This window comes from Lissotriton helveticus, chromosome 6 (assembly GCF_964261635.1).
Source record: "Lissotriton helveticus chromosome 6, aLisHel1.1, whole genome shotgun sequence".
Taxonomy (NCBI): Eukaryota; Metazoa; Chordata; class Amphibia; order Caudata; family Salamandridae; genus Lissotriton; species Lissotriton helveticus.
Window position 1 is genome coordinate 1,719,488,001 of NC_136067.1, and position 20,197 is coordinate 1,719,508,197.

A 20,197-nucleotide genomic window follows, 5' to 3' on the forward strand; every position below is an offset into this window, starting at 1 on the left:
GAGTACTTCCCTAGGTATGGTTTGCCGAGAATTGTATGGTCGGACAATGGGAGTGAATTTGTGGGTCAAATCATGAAGAAAGTGTGTGCTGGATTGGGAATAAATCAAAAGTTCCATGCAGCGAAACACCCCCAGTCTGCTGGACTTGTTGAATGTTACAATGGTACCTTGAAGCTGAAATTAGCTAAGGTACAAGCGAGCACTGGTCTTACATGGCCGGATGCCTTGCCGTTGGCTCTTTTGTCAACAAGGACGACAAAATGCATTCTCGAGTGGGACTTAGTCCGTATGAAATCGTGTTTGGTCGTCCTGCGAATGTTTGGGGTGTGCCTCGTCCTAAAGAATACAGCAGTATTGAGTACCCTATGTTGGTGGATTACTTACATGACTTGACTGCTAAATTACGTGTTCTCCACCAACAGGTCTATGACAGTCTACCGACAGCAACTGCGGATCCAGGACACACAATCCAACCCGGCGATTATATTCTCATGAAGAATTTTCAACGAACAAAAAATTTGGAGCCGAGGTGGACTGGACCGCATTTAGTTTTGTTAGTGACTCGAACTGCTGTTAGAGTAGCTGGCAAGAAGAACTGGGTGCATGTCACCCACTGTAAACAAGTTCCATTGCCCTTACCATATGACAAGTGGGTGAGGGGAGGATTCTGAACGTGAAAAAACTCTTAGATTTGTTCCATTTAGTGATGCACATTTGACATGGACAGAACGCGAGGATGATGATGTTCTGCAAGCTGCTGTGCCTCCTCATCTAAAGATTGACACCACCAATCCGGAACTTTTATTTAAGGATCCAACTGTACCTAATAAAGAACGCTACGATCTAAGACCGCGAAAGACTGTACATATGGACAAATAAAGTTGAAACTGGAATTTTTTATATAGTGAATTATACCTCGTCAGATCAGGAGACTTTTATTTTGCTTTTTTCCTTTTTCGAGTCACCATCCGGACTCAGCTGTAAGGTTGCGGTGTAAAGACTTGGGAGTGCAAGCCGAAGACACACGGTCAAGGTTCTGGTTGGTCTCAGGGCGTTCCCTGGACTGACAGACGCATTCCTTAGCACGGAACACCCAACCGCCGCGAACAGCACGGTTAGAGGATGGAGTCTTTTGGGTCTGAGAAAGGTGTTGAGAAAAGTGGTTTCAAAATGAAAATGTGTACATTGGTTCGTAGCAAATGTTTTTTAATGATGTGTTTCCTTATGCTTGTGAATATTACGTTAGCTTGTGTGGGTTGGATTTTCTATGTCACACAATTGCCACTTACATCTACCTCCCAACCTACTCTTTCTTTTTCTACTGCATCTCCACATGAGTTTCATACGCTACCTGAACATGAACAGACACGAAGATCAGAATTTGTGAATAATTTGTTTATACAGATGTTGCATCAGCATCAGCTAGTCATAAATACCACGAATTGTTGGGTGTGTGGTCTTATGCCACATACTACAGATAAGGGAATGCCATATTTGGTTTTGCCTTTTTCACCTAATGGGTCAGTTTGGGCACTCCAATCGATGTTTATCTATGCGAACGAAGCCTCTCCAGTGCGTTCTGTTAACGATAACGTGAGCAAGAATGCTTTGATATGGGAAATAGTCGATATGATTAGAGATATTGATGCGTATAATTCTATCCCTAAAGATGAGGTACCACCATATGTCGGTTGGAATAATACGACATATAGTGTTAGCTTGACGGTGAAAGAAAGGCAGCGAAGGTCTCCTCCTATTTGGATTATACCCCACCGAGGTCATCTTTGTTTGCAAGGTAATGGTCAGAATCCGAGAGCTCAGCTTGGTAAGAGTGTGTGTGTTCACACATACGTTTATACGTCCTAGAAATCTCCCCCGTTCGTGCCAGCTAAAGGCACGTATTTTGTCTGTTATGATAGAGCATACACATGGTTGCCATCTGATTTTTCCGGCACATGTTACGTGGCATTTTTGCTTCCCCCTACATACACTGCTGTTTCCGATTACCATAAGACAAGATATGGTAGAGGTGTAATCGATGTGAAAAATACTGTCGCACAAGAAGCTGGAGACTTCTTTAAGGGTTTCCTACCCTTTTGGGGTCCTATGGCTAATAGTAGGAATATTCGTCAGCTTACGAGAGTGGTTGATGCCACTATAAATGAGACTGCAGGTGCCCTTAGCAATATTACAGTTGAGCTTCAAGCGGATCGCCTTATGACATTACAGAACCGTTTTGTTTTAGATATTATACTTGTAGATAGAGGTGGGGTATGCAAATTGATTAAATCTAGTTGCTGCGTTTTCATACCAGATAATGCACCGACAGTGTACCAAGCCATCTCTAAACTACATAAGAGTCTATACATGTGGATGAAGGAGACTGGTCGTTGATGGGATGGTTATGGGAATTGTTGTCCAAATGGGGACGGAAGATTCTGATGTTCCTTGGTATGGCGTTAGCTATCCTTTTCTCGTGTTGTTTATGCATCCAGTGTGGTCCCGCCATTTGTAGTCTTTGTGCTATGATCTGTGTGAGAAGATCAGTCCCGAGAGAAGTGAAGGATACTAAGATGATGTTACAGCAACACCTTGATGACCTGATGAGAATAGATATAGACCTAGATTCTGATTGACATGAGTTTAGGCTATTGCCTACGTAATGGCAAAAGGAGGGTCTGAGGTTCTGTGATTTTGCGTGCTTTTGAAGGGCACGACTTTCTTTTCTAAACATGGGTTTTTGCCATGCCTCGTGACTGCCATCTGGTGTTGCCTTTTACGTAGGCCTCAGAAGTTAGTCTGCGAGCAAAGCAGTCTGACCTTTTGTGGGTCATGTGTACATTAACTAAGGTTTCCTTCGTGCGCTGGAGTTAATTTCAGAAGCTGGCCTTTCACTTGGAATTGACCCTGCCAAGCCAATTTCCCTGCAAGATCGTTATCCACTTTCCCAATCACCATTCAAGACATTTGTTAACTTTTAAGTTTCTTTACGTTTCTGTTATCTTGCACATTATCTGAAACTACTTTTCTTTACTGTTTCTTCATTTCATGGGTTACGCTTTCATCTAAGGGTTTGTCCGGGCCTTCCAGATTAATATTTAGATATGCCTAAATATTAACTCCTGGGTTGGGACACTGTAAAATGAGCTTTACTATATGATGCAGTGTGATGTCATGTATTTTCTATTAGTTGAATTTTGGTGCAGGGGCGTGCATTTTAAATGTACCTTTTTGTGTATAAATAGGGATGTCTCGCCTTAGTAAAATTGAGCAGTTTCTTGAGTTGTACACCGTGTTGTATTACTGGGATTTCTGCTACTAGCTGCAGCTAATACATTTGATCTCTGACGCCACCTAGAAGTATTCCGTGTCTCTGTATACCAAGGCAAGGGAACCCAGAGGACTTTGGGCGTGTCCCTGGCGCCGCTGGGTACTTGAAATCCCAGTTCTTCAGGTGTTGGGGAATAATGCATTCGTTAAGTTTTCGCAGGTCAACTACCAATCTGTACACAGAGGGTGAATCAGGTGTCGTTTTCTTGTGCACCGGGAGAACAGGGGAATTACAGACGTTAAATTGTGTTTCCTTAACCACCCCGATTGAATGAGGTCCTCAACTATTTTTAAGAGGGCTGCCTCTGCCGCTGGTGGTATCCGATATTGTTTAAGGTGTGGCAGTGCAGCTCCTTCCCTTACGGTAACTCTGTGGGGTGGTATGGTCATGCACCCTACGGCTGTGGAGTCCTGGGCCCATAAGTGTGATGGCAGTGATGTCAGTCTGTCATCTAGTTCCCTGGAAGTGTAATGACCTTTAAAATCTCGCAAGAAGAGCCGCACATCGTTGGGGGAGCAGACAATTACTGCTCCCAACTCTTTTAATTGGTTTATTCCCAGCAAGTTTTCAGGACATGTTTCGGTGAGAACTAAGTCTGTGACAGTGGTAAGTGGTCCCAGTGTCAGGGGTAAGGGTTGCGATGTTTTGTTAACAATGGGTTGTCCTGAGAAACCCAGAGATATATTTTTTCTGCCCGAGAGAGGTACCTCTGGAAGTTGTTGGTGACTGACTGTTGATCTACTCGCACCGGTATCTAATAGGAACCTTCGTTCCTCCCCCAGTATTGAGACATCTACATAGGGACCCTTCTGATCTACTGGAATGGGTATTATGGGTGGAGCTTTTTCTCTCTCTGGGCCTCTTCATGAAAAGTCGGGGTATGTATCTGCACTGAAATCAGTTCCGATGTACATCTGTGAGGGTCTAGAAGGGGAAGGTCTCTGTTCCGTCCCTGCATCTTCCTGGCGGGGCTGGTAGGAACGAGGTTTTGTTTTTCCTGTAGCTAAGTTGTGCTTCAGGACGGGGCACTCGCGTACATAGTGGCCGGGCCGTTTACAGTAATTGCAACCGCCTTTATCTGGGCCTCCCCCTTTCTGTGTAGCTGGAGTTGGTGTGCTGACTGTCTGGGCTACTAAAGCCTTCATTTTGGTGTCTTTCATTCTACGTTTCTCTTGTTCGCTTTCTTCACGTATCCTGTTCTGGTGGTATTGTAACATTTGTAAGATCTGAGAGGCGGTATTCGCCTGCCATGTGCTCTCTACCTTGAGTACTCTGTTCTTTACTTGAGGCAGTGCATTTTCAACTAGTTTGGAGACAAAAAGGTGCATGTAGGAATTGCGATTCTCCTATTATCATGCCTAGAGAACCTAGATTTCATTAAAGACACGGAGGCTCACATTATGCAATGACTTTTAATTGCAGATCCAAGCCAGTCGCATCACAATACAAAGGTTCCAATAAGAAGACTGAGATAAAGTAAGACATTACACATAGCAACCATCAGCCTCTTTTAAATCTGGCGAAAGTAGATTCAGTAGATTCCAGGATATTCGAAGTAAATAGAAGCAAAATTGAAGAAGAAGACAATCAATCGACCTCCTGATGACGAAAACGTCCAAAGTAGATTAAGTAGAAGGGTTATCTGAAAGAAAGAGGACAATGAAAATTGTATCCTAAAAACAAAGAAATCCGACTCATATCCAGATGAACAATTGAACAATAATTAATAAACATTTCAAATACATAACATCAAGCTGATAAATAACATCATGTTAAGTTATACCCAATACCATGGGAAGGGTTGGGTGGGATAATGTGAGCCTCCGTGTCTTTAATGAAATCTAGATTCTCTAGGCATGATAATAGGAGAATCGCAATTTCATTACAAGAACGGAGGCTACATTATGCATGTTGGTAGCCCTGTAAAACTACATTAGACATGTGTTCAATTGGTTTACAATAATGCCTTGCAAAGGTACTTGCATTAGACAAGTCAGCAGCTTTAAGGATATCATCCAACTTACCTCCGGACCAAAGAGACTTACTTGCCATGGCACCTCTAAGAGAATGAGCTTGAAATTTGGAAATATCAATACCAGCTAGAGACAGAGCAGACTTAACCCATCTGGCAATGGAAGTGGAGGAAATAGCCTTATGAGGCTTAACAAAGGAAATGAGAAGTTGATTCTCATTAAGCGGTCGAAGATTAGACATTGTCATATCATACGCTTTCATACATTCAACTACACAAAGTTTCGGAGAAGGATCGAAATGAGGATAGAAGATTGAATCAGACATGGTCTTAGTTCTTCTATAGACCTCAAATTTAACTCCAAATAAATTATAAGACCTATTAGAGATCTCCAGAGCTTTAACATCAGAAACTTTACGACAGGAGATAAGGCAAGGAAGAGTTGCGAGTTTAATAGAAAGAAACTTTCTGCTCAAAAAAGAATTATCCGGCCAGGAAGTAAAAAGATCTAGTATCAAATTCACATCCCAGAGAGAATCATATTTCGGCCTCGGATGTCTTTTTAGACTAATGCTCTTCATTTACCCTACAAACAATAACATTTTTACCGACCGACTTGCCGTTAATAAGGACATGACCAGCAGAGATCGCCGATCTATAACAGTTGATTGATCTATAACTCAATCCTTTGTTGAAGAGTTCAGCGAGAAAATTCACTATGTCAACGATAGGTACTTGAGTGGGATCCAAATCCCTCTCCATGCACCAACGAAACCAGCATTTCCAGATATTGTTGTATCTGTAGTGAGTTCCCGGTGTCCATGACTCTCTGAGGAGAGTAGAAGCTGATAACGAAAGTCCTGAGACTTCGTTAGATCGCCTGACACTCTCCAGGCAAGAAGGTTCAAACTCCCGGATAGGGTCATTAGGTGAGGCAAGAAGGTTCAAACTCCCTGATAGGGTCATTAGGTGAGGATCTCCGTTTACGTCAGTCCCCTTTCAGGGAAGGAATGAGAATTGGAATTTCGAAGGTCAGTTCCAGAACAGTGGGGAACCACGCCTGTGATGGCCAGAAGGGAGTTATTAGGACTAGAGAGCATCGGTCCTGCCTCACTTTCTGCAAGACTCTCTGGATCATTGCGAATGGGGGAAAGGCATAAGCATTGATCCCTGACCAGGGTTGGAGAAATGCGTTCACTGCCTGTGCGCCGGGATCCGGCATCCAGCTGAAGTAACGCTCTAGTTGAGAGGTGAGACGGGTCGCAAATAGGTCTATTTCGAATGGACCCCAATTAGAATTTAGTGAGTCGAAGACACAAACGTTCAGTTTCCAATCGCTGTAGTCCGTAAGGAATCTGGAATTCCAATCGGCCGAAGCGTTCGACTTCCCTGGGAAATATTCTACTCTGAGGGTAATTTTGTGTTCTAAACAGAACATCCAGAGTTTCCTTGCTAGGTTGGAAAGGTCGGCAGACTTCGTACCTCCCAACCGATTGATGTAGGCTACTGCCGAGACATTGTCCATTTTCAGAACAACCGAACTCCCCTGTATTGAGTGCTTGAAACTCATAAGGGCGTAAAGGCTGGCAGTAAGTTCTAGGAAATTTATATGCTGAGTTGACTCCTCCTGAGACCAAACGCCACCCGTATTCCGGTCTAGGAAACATGCACCCCAACCAAGAAGGGAAGCATCTGATTCCAAAACAAAGTCCGGTTCCGAACCGAAAATTGCTTTCCCATTCCAAGCCTCCAGGTTTTCTAACCACCAATTTAGCTCTGTTTTGGGCTCCGAACCTAGCATGATTCGGTCTTCGAGGAGTCTTGCCAGTTCCCTTAGAGGGATGTCTTGCTGTCTCAAAACATGACGAATCTCTTTCTTGATCTTCGAGATCTTGGAAGGAGGTAAAAGTAGAACACATTTGGAAGTGTCTAGAGTGAAACCCAGAAAATCCAGAGATTTGGAGGGGGTTAGAATAGACTTCTCTTTGTTGACAATGAAACCTAGACTTTTCAGCAGATTCATAACCATTTCCAGGTCGATGCGAATCTGAGGCAGGTCCTGGGACATTATCAAGATGTCGTCGAGGTAAATAATAAGATGAACACCCAGTTCTCTTAGGAAGGAAGCTACTGCTCTCATTACCTTGGTAAAACACCAAGGGGCGGGCGAAAGCCCGAAGGGGAGAGCCTTGAACTGATAAAGATGATTTTTCCAAAGAAATTGTAAGTAAGGTTGATGTATTTCCGCCATCGGGATAGTGAAGTAGGCGTCCTTCAAATCTAGTTTGACTAACCAGTCTTCTTTTTGAAGAAGGTCTCTTAGAAGATGTATTCCTTCCATTTTGAAATGCCTGTAAACGAGAAATTTGTTCAGGCCCTTCAAATTTATAACCGGTCTCCAACCTTTTCCTTTTTTCTCTACAAGAAACAAAGAGCTTACAAAGGTATGGGAATCCAGGGGAACTTCTAATATCGCTCCTTTTTGGAGCATAGAGGATATCTCTTCCTCTACTATTTTCTCCTTCTCTACTGAGATGGGAATATCCTTCGGGAATGAGGTTTGAAACGGAGTTTGAACAAAATCTATCATAAAGCCTATTACTGTGGACTGTACCCACGGATCTTGAGTTATTTCCTCCCATTTTTTCGAAAAGAGTTTGTCTGCCTCCCACTTTTGGAGGGGTAGAAGGAGAGAGTAAATGAAGGGAACTTACTTGGAGGGTTTGACCAGAAAGATGATCGAGATCTTCCACCTCTTGCAGGATTTCCTCTTCCACGGTTGGAGGTGTTGTAGCAATTACTCTGGTATGAACCTCTTCTGAAGGGGCGTGATCTCTGGTAGGACCTTTGGTTATACCGGCCGGAAGAAAGGCCCCTTCTTCCGGCCCTTCCAAAAACATTATTGCTGAATACTCTCTTTATATTCTTTTGGGCCTTATCAAGAGCAGTAAAAGTTGAGACGTAGTTTCCCAAAGATCTTATAAGCTCTTCACCAAAGAGCAGGCCTTTTGGATTCGAGGAAGGTTCCTTCTCAGCCATATCTGTGAGTTTAGGGTCTAGTTTAAAAAGGACGAGCCTACGCCTTTCAGCGTTAATGCTCGTATTAGCATTACCTAGGAGAATGAGGTCTCTTTGACTCCAACCTCTTATTAGATCTGTATCAAGCTGGGTACCTTTAAGGTAACATTCCTCAGCGGAGTCAAGAATTCTGCTCAATGGACCAAGCACGTCCAGTAGGCGATCTTGGCACCCTTTAAAGGCTTTTTCAAGACCTTTCCTAGGGTCGCGCCCAAGTCTAAAAAGGTACTTAATTAATTTGGGGTCCATGTTAGGGGCATAACAAGCTTTCTCATCGATTGAGGGTCTTGAACACTCAGCCCTTAGAATATTCCTTGTCCCTCTTTCAAGAGGGAAACAAATCCATTTTTTAATAAATTTAGAGACCTGCTCCTGGGGAGACCATTGTGAGGAACGGGGATGTTTTAGATTTAGGGGGGAGAACATCTCCTCTCCCAGGGGGTTTAGAATACTATCTTTGGAAGTAGAAGGGGTTTCATTCTCCTCATCAAAGATTCCTAAGTCCCCATCATCTAAATCCAGAACGTATTCGTCTGGGTCTATATCCTCGTCCTCATCTGAACCCTCGTGGTAGTCTTGAGCACTTTGAAGCAATGAGCCGCTAGGGGCGTTCAAGGTATTTGGGCCGCAAGGGGCACCCGAATAATGTGTGTCATAAAAGACATCTCTATTATTTGAGGTGCGAAGACCATCCAAAGATTTTGTGGTGCTAAGACCACCAATAATATCAGAGGTGCTAGGACCTCCCGTGCTCACATGCGTCCCGGTAGCAGTGTGGTTGCTTTTCCTGGTACGTTTGGCTCCCACTTTCTCTTGAATAAAAACATCAGACACATCCTCTTGGGAAGGAAGTGGTCTTTTGTGAGGAGCAAATTGGGCAAAGGTCTCCCTTAAACAGTATTTCATTTACTTCTGGATCATAATGCGAAAATCCTCCTTATTAAAATTAGGGAGTGTAGCATTGTTAACATCTGAATCTGAATCAGATACATTTTCACTTTTGCCCCCTTTTTTTTAAAAATAAAATGCTATTCGCCCCTATTGTATTCTCCCACTTAAAAATTGTCACTATAAGGGCTAGTTATAATAAAGGCTATTTATGGAAATAATTAGAGGATTCTTAAGGAAGCTCTAAGCATCTAGACATAAAATTGTGAAAGCCCTTTTCACCGAATAGTACCAAAAACGCTAAATATGCAGGAATTGTCACTCTAAAACTCAGACAGCGATACTCCGTGAGAGCCTCTAACAGCTGATACCAACTGTCGATGGGTGAGAAAAGTTCCTAGGGGAGACACTCACGAAGCGTGAGACTCGCCAGGGAACTTTCCTCTAATACGCGTCAAATACGTTTCATTTGTTACCCTCAGCACGGACTGTGGAGGGGCATATTCCTGATTTTTTGTTCAGCGCTAAGCGCTTAAGTGGGCAGCGATTCAAGGCCTCGCCACGATTATTGAGGCCTACGCTTCGTTTGTAGACGGCGCTTCCTTTCTGGTAAGGCTATTCTGATGCGATTCAACAGGTCGCGTTAAACGTTTCTAAAAGCTCGCGCTTTGAGGTTGCGCTTAGCTTCAATATTGCGCTTCGTTGTGAAAGAATGTGCGAGATTAAAACTAGGTTAACTGGCAGGTGTGAGTCCGCTGTTGGCGGTAAAGCATCGCTCTAGTCTGGTATAATAGTCCCCTACATCTTCATCTACCTTCTGTTTGCAAGCTGAAATAGCCCCCCAGTCTTCTCTCTTAGTGGGCAAAAGTTGAGGGAGAACTGCCATTATTGCATCTGGCAATGATTTGACTTTGTCACCTAATGGTTGTCCGGGGGCCTAGGTGTTATCTTCGTTTTCGAGTTCGGTCCATTTTATTACATGTGTTCCCACCTCCCACTCTTTCTCTTTCAATTTACCAAATATGCCCCCGGGCAGGAGTATTTTTTAGAAGAGCGAGGATGTCAGGATAGGTCAGGCTGCCTATTCGCAATACATCCCCCAGTTCCCTAAAGAACCCTACAGGATCCTTTTCATGGGTGGGGACCAATTTCTTTATCTCGAGCATTTCTAATTTAGTCAGGGGGGTGTAAACAAATACTCGTTCCAGGCCCCCTTGAGCATTTGGTCTAGGGTGTACTTCCGGTAACGGGTAATTTCCTTGTGTCGAGTCTGAGCACTGGCTACTGAGACGTCCATGGCATTGGGCTCTGTGTTCAAAGAATTGATTTAGGAACATTGGGGTGTTGTGCAAATACTTGTTACGTACACAATCTTCCAAGAGTTTGGTTAATTTGGGTTGGTTTCGGGAACACCATCTCTCCATTAATGTAATCAAATGTTGTATCATGTAGATACTCGCTAGTCTTTGCTCATGAGGGATTAATGCAGGGTATAATTGGGCGACCATGTCATCATCATACATAGAAGGGTATGCAGCCCATTGGACGGCGGCCCTTGCCACTTCCCTTTCGTGTGTAGTGAGTGGAGGTTCCGTGTCCAGCCAATCATCTAAAGCTTGAACAGTGTTTTCGAACACCTCTTCAGGTGAGGGCCCTATGTATTCAAATTGTTGGTCGTGGTACCCCCAGGGAGGTATCGGGAACTTAGTACCCTTTGTCCCGGGAGGTCCACGGCCCTGAGTAGTTCTACCAGTGGGTCGTGTTACCATGATTATGTTTTGTTCCTGATTCTCGTCGTCTAGGTTTTTTCGATATTTAATTACTGCTTCTGTAAAGACTATGACGCCCTTCTCAAGGGTGTCAACGGTATCATAATCGGGCAGGTTACTAAACAAGGTCCGAAACTCCGGTGGTACGCCCTGGCCTTCTGCATCTAATTTTCTAAGGAAACAGGAGACCAGGAATGTGAAAATTTGTTGTTTTTCTTTCTTTCTCCTGCCCTTCATAAGTGTTGCAACTGTTTCTTTCTTGTCCCCTGTACGTAGGAAATCGTAGGCTGCATCTAATTGCTCCTTCGAGTTCACCAAGCTTTTGAGGGCATCGGTGCTATCCCTCAATGTGTGTGATACTAAAGCATCCGGTCCCGTCCCTGGTGTCTGATCATAGGGGCAGACATGTAATTCTTCCTGTATGGGGCCCTTAAGGCATTTAGATGTACCCTCTACTTCAGATGTTCCCCCTTCAGCTCCTCCCTGTGGCTGTATCTCGGGTACCTCGGGAATGGTGGTATTAATATACGGTGGTGGTGGACTATCTAGAAGATATGTCATAGTTGGATCCATCATGGGGGCCGAAGGGGTATGGTCGAAATTTCGCTTCTTATCTGGGTCTGTAGGTAGTACTGGGTAGAGGCCAGAAGTTTGGGCATGTGCGTGTCGGTCTCGCTCTTCTGCCAGTTTCTCTCGGCCTATTTCCTGCAATTGTTCTTCCTTGGCTTGTTCTGACATTCGCTTCCCTTTTTCTAACTTACTGAGTTCCTTCTGTTGTCTCCTGTGTGCTTCCCTTCTCCATAACTCTATTGAGTCTAATTGAGACTGTCTAGCCTTCTTTTTCCATAACTGTTCTTCTACCTTCATAATACATTCCATATTGAAAGTCCCTGTATCAGGCCATTTGTACTTGTGATCTAATTTCTTGGTATAATCTACCCACAGATCAAAATACGTTATTGCGCCCAGGCCGTGTTTGAGATACATGAAGTGACCAGGGGTATCTTTCGCAGGAATGGCCACTTCCTGTTCCAGTAACCCCTTTTTGGTCGATAGTCTGTGTAATTTTGAAAACAACGGCATGGTAGCAAGAATCGAATAATAATGATCAGAAGTAAAACTTTAAATTCTTTACCGGGACCCCTTTAATAGGGCCCGTCTTGACCGTGTCCTTTAAGAAAACCTGTCCTGAACTTGAAACCTCTTTTACAAAGGTACTCACCGGGTGAGAAACGTCGGAATCTTGAAATCTCGAGATGACTTGACGCTGCGCGGGGAGGGCTCTGGGAACCTCGGACTCGTCTTCTTCACTGGGATACAGGCCTGGGTGGAGACGCTCCGCAATCTTCGTTACCGCCTTGTGTGGGTACCAGGGCAGAACCACAGTCCCAATGGCCTCCGAGGGAGTCTGCGAGAATACCTCGTCCCTGTGCACATGGAGTCCTTCGAGGGCGTTGTAGGGGCACCGGGTCAGGTCCCGTACCTCCGGCGAGTAGAGAAGAGGGAGCGTCCCTGTTCAGGCGCCAGAATTATGTGGTAAATATACTATTACCTCATATATCAGAATTTCTAGAATGCTATCAGTAAGCAAAGAGAGAGGAGTCCGTGGTGCAGAGTTAAGGGTTTTATTCAATAACTCGAGTTAAGGGAGAGCTCCTTCACCAAGCGGGTTCAGGAGTGGTCTGAAGCTCCATTCAAACAGCAGAATATTTATACATATCCAATCAGTAGGCAAAAGAAAAAGGAAGTGACAAGCAGAAGTGACAAACAGTAATTTCAAACAAGATGTGTCAAGGTATGGGCATGTCCTATGTCTTGTGAGAGTGCATGTGATGTTGAAATGTGTTCTTGCTCTTTTCAGTTGAAGGCCCTTCCTCATCAGGGGGTTTTATCTCTGGCTTGCAGTCAAGAATAGGAACTATTTCTTAAAACAGGAACTAACTGCTGCTGGTTCCCAGAATTGGCAGAACCACAGGAATGTGTGGTCAATGAACTGAGATGCCAGGTGTAGGGTGTCTTGCTCGTGGGTCTGAAGACAAAATGGATGTCACACACAAAATGGGTGCTTGTCTGAATAAAATTGGCTACCAGGCAGAAACAGGGAAATGATGGGGCATAATTGTCAATTTTATTTCCTCAGAATGCACTAGGACTACCCACACAGGTGAGGTTATGTTATGTTATAGGATTTGTAGAGCGCATACCTGCCCCAACAACGGGGCTTCCCAGCATGAGGCCTATAGAACATACAACTGCATTTGCCAACACCCCAGAGGAAAGGTGAAAGAAGCTAGAATGAGAAAAGCAGTTCCCTGACAGATTTTCTGAAAAATGATGGTTTTAGACGTGTCTGATATAGAGAGGAAGTACGTTCAAAAGAGAAGGCCCCAGAAGGATTGGCCCCCACTCTGACATTCCTGACTCGAGGAACAATGGACAAGTTGAGGTTGGCGGAACACAGAGAGCGTATTGGCCGATAGGATGAAGCAAGATGGCTCAGAATCAGACCCCATCGGAATAAAGAATCTTGTGGATGATGCAGAGGGTCTTTAAATGAATACGCGTATCCATAGGGAGTCAGTGTAACCTGGGCAGAAGGCCTGAGGCAGAATAGAACTTAGAAATGGAGAAAAGCAACCTAGTAGCTGCATTTTGGGCTAGCTAGAGTCTTTTTGTAACAAATTGATTTAAATTGTTACAATAGCCCAGCCTGGACACAATTGTTTTTTAACTAATATTTATTGAGTTTTGTTCATAATACGCATAGTAGGCATTGCTAATCTGGTCAGCCGTTCATACCAAACGCCCATTGCCCATTACAATGTAGAGTATACCGCTGCAGAAATACATGGTTCGATGTAATATAAGTCCAGTCATGGGAGCAAATCCTATGGCATCTTGCGCAAAGGCCATTAGTAACAATATTCATACTTCCATATGTATATCTAAAGCTTCCCTTCCCACTGATGGAAGACGGAGAAGGCAGGCATCCAATACACCCTTCACAACAGGGCAGCAGGTTTGCCAGGCCATATCAGAACCACCTCAAATAGGTCCCTGATCGTGTATCAGTGGGCCCTAAACGTCTATCTCTATCACTCGTCCAGTGGGGCATCGTGCGCGTCCTGGAAGTCTTGTAACATGTTGTCCCACGTGTCAGCAATTTTAACCCTGTGGAGACCCTGACTTCTTCCCTACGCAGCATGGCTGCCTCCGCCCTGCCTCATTTGGGTGTCACTGCGCACCAGTGTTGTAATGTTGGGAGTGTGGTGGCCTTGAGTGCATCACGATCGCCCGATCTATGAAACGATTGGACACCTTTTGGGTCTTCAACCGGGACAAGTTGACCACCTGAATGATGGTTTGACAGGTGTCTAGGTCAAAAAGGCCCAGGATCGGTTTAAGGATTTTCAAGAGTCCAATACTGGTGCCAACAACTGATTTAGTTTGAACCTCAAAGGCCAGGATATTGTTCATCATAACTCCTATATTTTCGATGGTGCACTTAGGTTGAAGGGAGGCCCGAGGGAAGGCCACCAGTGGTTATCGGAAACAGCTTGTTTGTCAAGGAGGAGAATCTCGATCTTGTTAGCGTTGAGGTGTAGACCATTATTATTCACCACTCTGGCACAGCAAGCATACCTTTTTGAAAGTTTGCAATGTCTTGCGAGGGATTGCCTGAGAATGAAAGTACAAGCTTGCATAGGATACCAGCATAAGCCCCTAAGATTCCATAACCTGAGCTAAAGGCTGGATACTTATGTTGAACAAACTTAAACCCTTCCTCCCCTTGAAAGACCTGAAACAGGCCACTCAGGCACTGGTACTCTCCAGGATCGACTATGGCATTGCTACTCTGACTGGAACAGCCAAATCTCACCTAGGTCCTCTGACGGCTACCCTGAATGCAGCAGCTAGAATGGTCACAGGAACTAAGAAATTTGAACACATCTCCCCGGCTCTCAAGGACCTGAAATGGCTTCCGATTAATCATCGAGCCAACTTCCACACAGCCTGCCTCACACACAAAGCCCTGCATACAGGTAAACCGGAATATCTGGCCAATAAACTCAAGCGAGCCGGTCAGTCCAGGACCCTCAGAAGCTCCAACACGCTCCTACTCATACCTCTGAAAGCACAGAAACGCAAAAGATCTAACAGGTCCTTTGCGGGAAATGCTCCTAAAATATGGAACTCAATCCCCCCACACATCAGGATGACAACCTCCTTCCTAAAATTCAAGACACTACTAAAACCCTTCTTTCTTGAGCTAGCTGGATTGTAAAGAGAATCTCCGTCTGACTTTTATAGCTCACTGTCTTTTTGTCCCAGCGAGAACCTGATGACTCTCCCTTGCTCTCCGCCATGTCGCCTTCATGCTATCAATGTATAGATATTTACTTCCTACTATGCTTTCCCATACTTTCCCTACCCTGCTCGACCTACATGTTATGTTGATACTCATTTGTTTCCGTTGTGAAGCGCTCTGATACCTTCGGGTCTAGCTAGCGCTATACAAAACTTAAATAAATAAAACAATGAAGGGTTTATGGATGAGCTCTGAGGGATGCCATACTGTAATGGGTGGGGGAGAGATGACCTGAAAGGAGCACTCAGAAAGGAAGGAGGCAAACCCATCCAGGTACCATTTCTATCTGGATACTTGAGGGAATGGTGAGTGGTTTGTTTTCAGTCAGTTTGAGGTTTGCAAGCTACCCTGGGTAAAGGAAAACGTTGTGAGAACCATGCAACTCACCCCACCCTGAATTCCCCTAGATGTCTAGCTTTAAAAAATATGCAAGTTTGCTAGGTTTTTCTGGTTGCCGGCTCGGCTAGGGCCCAAAATCCACAGCTACTCACTTTACAAAATAAAGTCAGTTTTCCTGTTATGGGCACTAGGCTTACCCACACAAGTGAGGTACCACTGTTATCGGGAGACTTTGGGGAATGTTGGGTGGAAGGAAGGAAGATTGAGGCTCCCCACAGATTCCAGAACCGTCCATCACAACAATGTGAGGAAAATTTGTTTCTTAGGCAGTGTTTTAGGTTTGCAAGAGAGCCTGGCTAAGAAACATTGGAAGAGCCTAGCAAGTCACTCCGCCCTAGATTCCCCAGGGTGTCTACTTTTCAAAAATATGCTAGGTTTCCCTATGTGTCGGCTGAATTAGGACAAAAAATCCACACCTTCAAACTTTGCAAAAAAGGGTCAGTTTTGAATGGAACAATGTGCTGTTTCCATGTTGCGTTTTGGGTCCTTTCCAGTCGTAGGCACTAGACCTACCTACACAAGTGAGGTACCATTTTTATCTAATGGTATATGGGAGCACCGAATAGTAGAACATTTGATATTACCAAGTGGATTTCACTGCATTTTTGCCTTCAAAATGAAAACTCGTGTTTAAGAAAGAAGGCATTTTGAGAAATACCCTCTAAATCAAATTCTTGTACGGTACCCACAAATTAAAAAAATTACAAATAACCATTGATCCTAAACTCCACAGCTTGTGCCCAGTTTAAAAATACATAGGTTTTCTTGATACCCGTTTATCACTCTACATATTTCATCATATTAATTGGTCTATACGTAGCACAAAATGAAAAACATTTTATGGAGCATCTCAGTTGTTGGCTCTGGAAACCTAGGGTTCTACAAACCTTATATATCTTCCCAACCAGATGGGTCTAGCGGACGCAATGGTATATTGCTTTTGTAAATCAGCTATTGTGACAAAAAGTTACAGAAGTAAGCATTGTTAAAAACTGCCGTTTTTTCCAATTCATTTTTATTCTTTTTTTATTTCAACAGTTCGTTTATTTGGTAAAAACCTTGAAATATCTTCACATAATCCTTTGCTGAATTTGGGATTTTGTCTACTTTTCAGAAATCTCTGGCTTTCCTGGATCACCCATTGGTTTCACACTGGTTTCTACCACAAACTGTAAGTGGGTTGTAACCAAAACAAATAGGAAGAATGGGCTACTTCTTTGAAAAATGCCAAAACTGTGGAAAAGATTTAGGCTTTTTGATTCAGCGCTGTATGTTCCTGAAAGCTGGGAAGATTGTGACTTTGGCACTATAAAGTGAATGTTGATGCAATTTTTAGCAGAAAAAAAGACACTTTTATACGGAACACTTTTTTTCCAATTTTTCCCTAGAAACTCGAAATACACCTATATTTTTCCCAGACGCCGGGTACCTTTAGAATACACAGGATGTTGGGAAAAAAGGATGCAAATTTAATGTGCATCTCTTATGTGGGAAAAATATTATGGAGCTCTCAGCGCAAACTACCCCAAATGGTCAAAAAATGGCTCAGAACAGGGGGGTGTGGGCGGGGGCTTGGGAAGCACCAACAGTGAATAAATTAAACACAATGCACAATGATAACAAATCATAACAAATCAACCTTTTTCTGCCTACCAGAACACAGAAAGGGAATAAACCCACAAATGAAATAAATATTGTACGTCGCATTGCAATCTACACACAATCTAAGCAAGGTTTCTTGGCCAGTGATTCAAACTCAACTTGGAATCCTTGTATTCTGTCCTTGTGCACAGAATAAAATGTCAAAGTTCCGAATTAGTACTCATTCACAGCTGGAAAGTTGCAAAATAAAGGAAAATCCTGAGCAATGCTTCGTCAGGAGAACACAAATATTACATTTTGTGCTCGTAGCGACACCACAGTTAAGCCATCATTTTAGATCATTTTCCTGAAATGGAACATCAGATGAACACACAGAGAGAGAGAAAGGCTCACTGACATAAGAGAGAAATAAAATACATGGCCATTATTATTCTGTAAATATGAACAACTGTCAATGCAAGCTGACGGCGGCCTAGAAATGCTAACAAACATATTTAAATTAGGCATTATTTTCTAACATGTAACAACTCTCCTACACGAGTGTAATCTTGCATGATGGCAGGAATTTATTGTTATGTTTATTGGTTGTAATGCCCAAGATTATATCCTTGTGCCACGTTGCGTAAATGAGACTGTATTTGTATGGAAAAAACATTCTCGAGGCAACACCGGAACAGCACTAGAAGGCTATCCCGAAAAGAAGATGATGTTGTAAGCACTGTTGTTTGTTGCCAGGTATTGATTGTTGAGTGAAAATAATTTCAATTCGATTTTTTACCCGGTGCCTAATTTTTGTAGTGTCAAAAAGTGTCAGAGATAAGTAGACACTTCCTCTTCCTTTTCTGAAGTCTCCTCTCTGACTTTGTTTGGATGGCCTTTAATTCATGACGAATTTATGGCATTTTTGAAGGCATTTGCCTTTAGGGAGCTTGCATGGGGCTCAAAGCGCAAGCAGCAATTCATTTCCCTTTCTTCTCAGCCTTCTTCTTCCCTGTCATTAACTTTCCACTATTTAACGATGCGGTTTGTGTGAGTAATCATGTATAAAACATTGTTGATTAATGTGCATTTTCTGCAAATTCCTTGTCAGGGGTAATGATTGCCTATTGATGTTTGCGTTTGAGAATGTTTAAATGTTATTTCAATCAATATCCATCCAGTTTCCTTCTTGCTGTGGAGTTATTTTGAATTGTAAATTGTTTGCACTTTTGTTCCTACTTTAATTGTGGTGTATGGCCTTGTGGATAGGCACATGCTGGTGTATAAAGGCTTACTCTGCAGTGCTGAATGTGTTTAGAAGGGCTCCAGGACAGCATAGACGTCAATTAGGGGTCGCCAGGTGTTACCTCTGGTTTGCCCACTGCGACCCCTTGCATAGCCCTTGAGACCCCTGGGGTCGGAGCAGCTTGACCGGAAAGTGAACAAGGCTTTCGGAAGAGAAAAAGTGCATTTTCGAAAAGGCTGCAGGGATTTTTCCCTTAAGCAAACCAGTGAATGAGTTTCTATTTTTTTTCTTTTAGTGGATTTCCTTTGCTTGAATGGAGGCCCCATACTTTCTCTTACATTTTAGCAAACTGCAGTGGCTGAAAAGAAACAGGTGACAAGTTCATGCAGGAAGCAATTAATCAGTAGCCTGGTGTTTAATTATGAGACAGAGGGCTCCTCCTCCCTTCTGAGCGTGTGAGTTACCCAGGAAGACATGTATAGCTTTCCCAGTAGAAGAGAATTGTTCTCTGGGGCCAAGAAGGTGTGTGTGCTGCAACAAGAGAGGTGTTTCCTATGAACCCGATGTTTGTAATACCATGCCCCGTGAATGTACCACTAGCTGCAATGATAGAGATGTACCAGTGCCAGGCATTGAACAGACTATACTTATTTTAACTGTGTCACTACCACCCTGACACAGTGCCTACAGAAGACAATGGGATCTCCTGCAGGTCAGTCAGGGCTTATTCTTGCCATCATTTCTTATAATGGACTAAAAAAATGCAATTTGAGGCAATTCTTGTTTCCTTCAGTTTTTGAAATGATTGAATAGCCTGACATGGTTAAATTGCTTTTGTATGCTCTGTATTTAAAGGCTGTATTTAACAGTCCACTTGTCTTTATGAAAAGATGTAACACCTTCGTAAAATGAAAAGTGTGAATAAATGTCAGAAATGCCTCTGGGTTTCTAAGGCAAAGGACACAGTCTTTCAATATAACTAGGGCATGCACATGAGAGGTAATACTCGTGTAAATGGAGGGTACGTTATGGATAAAAGTACTTCGAGGGTGTTGAACATCATTTCACCTTCATGCATAGCTCAATATAGTGAACTAAACACTGAAAATTACCGTGAGTTGTACACACTTATAGACTGCCCACATCTTTTGCTGTGGCTTCCTGATAGAAATGAACCCCAAAATAATAGGAGGGGGAAACATGCACAGAAGGCGAAATCCACCTTATACAATTCAAAGAGACTTTCCATAATTGCTTTACTTAAATCAGTGTTTTTAATTCCTATGGACAAACATATCTACCTTTCTCAAACATAAATGTAACTTGCTTTGTGCAATACTAATCCATCAAATGTATATGTTTCAGAAAGTGATAAAATTGAGTCAGAAAATGGCCTTCCTCTCGCCAAGCTTCCCATGTACCTTTTATTTAATTCATAGTTCTAGATATGTGTTGCCTGTGCAATAGGTCAGCATGTTGATTTGAATGCTCGCTGCAGATCCTTGCTTAGAATGTGCTGTTACAAGTACAATTTCTAAACTCAACTTCAATCTTCTGGTATCTG

At 43.3% G+C, this 20,197-nt stretch overlaps 1 protein-coding gene across 1 annotated transcript in view; it reads right to left on the minus strand.

The window, feature by feature from the left end:
- Nucleotides 1–4,817: 4,817 nt before the first annotated feature.
- Nucleotides 4,818–20,197, minus strand: part of APLF (aprataxin and PNKP like factor) — a 791,103-nt gene continuing 775,723 nt past the window's right edge. Inside the window, exon 11 of the mRNA XM_078649586.1 lies at nucleotides 4,818–4,973. Within this exon, the coding sequence (XP_078505712.1) occupies nucleotides 4,957–4,973 (17 nt within the window). The 3' untranslated portion in view covers nucleotides 4,818–4,956. The remainder of the gene's footprint in view (nucleotides 4,974–20,197) is intronic.